Raw genomic sequence first — 2,973 nt, forward strand, 5'->3', positions numbered from 1 at the left:
TTTATATACATACACACATACACACACACACTCTGTATATATATATACATATTTATATCTGTATATATATATACATATATATATCTGTATATATATTTACATATATATATATATAGTACTTGTTTCAATTTATATTTAAATATATACAAATCATGAAAAGTATTTATGAATGGAAGTATAAATATATATTCATATATACATACTATATATATAAATATATGTGTGTTTATAACCCTAATGCAGACCAAAAGGGATATATGCATTCGGCGGAATGACCAATATCAATGCACTATAAACTTTCGGATAAGTATCGTTGTTTGTCAAGTGGTTTTATGTTTATTTTTTACTCTTTTAAGTTTCTCGGAATTCGTATGTTTATATCGATTAGACTTTGACAACTACCTTTCCTTTGTTTCTGTGTGTGTTCTCGAACAGACTGTTGAACGCTGTGGCCCACTGCTCGACTCCATTGTATGTGGTTTCCTCAACCTTGACTTTCCCTTCTTTAATCCATTGGGACATATCACCCAAGAAATTGCCCTGCTGTCCCGTTAGCCACGGAGTGCAGACGAATCCCTCAATACGCTGTGCGGTGTAGATCATACTAAGGATGTCCAACACTTGCTTGGGTCCCTCTTTGTCGTTGTATCCCGAAATACCACCACATACGGCTACACGACCCTGTGAGAGATAGTAAACGTGATATCCAGAAAGAAGCAGGATGAGAAAACAGGCACGGTTTACATAGCCAAGCACTGTTCATCAGCGCAAACCATCCCAGCCATTGATCATGACTTCGAATATGATAGCGATAATGTGCCACGAATGGACGTTGTGGTCGTTTATCAACGGTTAAAGCGCGGCCACGGCGCACTGGTTCGACTACTGTTTCCACTGTCGTTTGATTTGAAAGAAATACGATCCACTCTGGAAATACATGAAGCAATTGCTTACCTTTGGTCTGAGGCTACTCATGGCAGCGTCGAAATGGATACCCCCTACATTCTCAAAGTACATATCAATTCCTTTGGGCACAGCCTCCTTTAGTTTAGCCTTCAACTCCGCAGCGCCTTTGTCAGCAGCTGTAAGTGATTGTTTATCGTAAACGAGTGGTAATGAACAGATTTGCGACGAGAGTGAGTAGTAAGCGCAAAAGCCACGAACACTACTTCACAGATGCGTCGCAGATAACAATAATCATGAGAATGCGTGGTTGGTTTACGAGGCAATACTAAACACTGGACACAGATCACACCCATATATATCAGTAAGAATTGTGCGAAAACGCCACCAGTGCTATAGTGGTTACATGTACACTACCTATCCAAAAAACTAAAACATACTAACCTGACTGATCGATTGATTTGTAGTCAATGGCATAGTCGTAGCCAAAATCGGATTTGATGTGATCACACTTCGCCTGGCCACCGCACGATCCAACGGTTGTGCACTTGTATACGTTCTTGGCGATTTGACCAACAATCGAACCCACGGCGCCACTTGCTGCACAAACAATAATCAATGATGTATAAATGAATGTGTGGCAACAGCAGATAACATCCGATATGAACTATTGTATGACTGTACGTGTGGACACGGGCAACATGGGCTGAGAATTTCCACTCCCCTTGCCCCTGTGCCGTGGTAGTGATCAGTCTGCACTCATACAGTTTGTATTCGTCCTTATAACCTCAAACTGCAAGCAGTGTGTACGAACCTATCTAACCGTACTGGGACAGCACATGGTGACAACTCAATGGCCCAAGCAATTGATTTATAAATCATGGCAGGGTTGTATATTTATAGTAGTGGCAACCCCCATCGAAATACACGACTAAGCTGATAAGTGATCGCGAGAGGCAACACCAACGCGCATGCGCAACCGTACGACACATATCACCACAGATGCACATACTACCTAAACTCAACAATGACATCAAGAAGCCAACAATTCACACGCAACACTTCAAAGTAGTGCCATTGTGCGATGTATGGGATCACCTACCAGCAGACACGAAGACAGTCTGGCCTTCCTTTGGCTCTAGCACATCGATGAAACCTCCGTACGCAGTGGAGCCAGGCATTCCAAGTGCTCCAATACCCTGAAAAGTATAAAATAGAGGGCAAAGTAAGCCTTCTAATGTCCACAATAACGAAGAACTAATCGAACAGACGAACCAAGCGGAAAATTAACCAAGCCATGAAGACATACAATGCACTAAACGTTTTGACAGTGATACTGACAGAACATGCGATCTCAGAGACAACGCGTGTACGAGGGCCTTCGAAGTACGGCCGCACAGATAGCGATTAAGTATGAGAGCAGTGCAGCAACGTTATGAAACATACCTGAGATAAATTCTCCTCGCCAATGTATTTGGAAAGATTCCACAGGCCTGCTACCGCCTTTGCTGGTACAACTTGTACGGTAGACAGGGGCAGACTTCCACCGAACAGATCTCCTACTATCCAGTTTTCATTGCGGGAGGCGATAATCTGTCAAGCAAGAATTCGATGATGTACAAGCGCAATGAGATATAGCTGCTAACGATTCCAAAGATGATATTTATCATCTTACTCATTCAATATTGCGAGTGTTGGAAATGCATGCACAAGTGACTCAAATCTCTTATTATTACACGCACAGCTGAATAAAGACACAGCTGAATACATATACATATACATATATGTATACCTATATGTATATATATTCAGACGTTTTATATGAATATGTCAATGTATTCATACATATATACATCAACATCAGACTCCGCACATACACATAGACACACACAAATACGTATAAATGAATTATATATATATATATACGCTAGGGTACAGTAATGTATACATTTGCATACGTGTACATACATGCATACAGGCATGCATATATATATATATATATATATATATATATATATATATTAAGTTTTAGTTTTGTTCGTTATAGTAGTAAGTTCGTGTACGTACTAC

The 2,973-nt window shown here is 40.3% G+C and overlaps 1 protein-coding gene across 1 annotated transcript in view; it reads right to left on the reverse strand.

Moving 5' to 3' along the window:
• Positions 1 to 308: 308 nt before the first annotated feature.
• SARC_05584 (hypothetical protein) overlaps positions 309 to 2,973 on the reverse strand; it is a 3,636-nt gene continuing 971 nt past the window's right edge. The window contains exons 2-6 of the mRNA XM_014300542.1: positions 2,350 to 2,496; positions 2,006 to 2,102; positions 1,348 to 1,503; positions 955 to 1,082; positions 309 to 681 (exon numbers count right to left, since the gene is read on the reverse strand). Coding sequence (XP_014156017.1) covers positions 385 to 681; positions 955 to 1,082; positions 1,348 to 1,503; positions 2,006 to 2,102; positions 2,350 to 2,496 — 825 coding nt within the window. The 3' untranslated portion in view covers positions 309 to 384. The remainder of the gene's footprint in view (positions 682 to 954; positions 1,083 to 1,347; positions 1,504 to 2,005; positions 2,103 to 2,349; positions 2,497 to 2,973) is intronic.

The sequence above is a fragment of the Sphaeroforma arctica genome, assembly GCF_001186125.1.
Source record: "Sphaeroforma arctica JP610 unplaced genomic scaffold supercont1.362, whole genome shotgun sequence".
Classification (NCBI taxonomy): domain Eukaryota; class Ichthyosporea; order Ichthyophonida; genus Sphaeroforma; species Sphaeroforma arctica.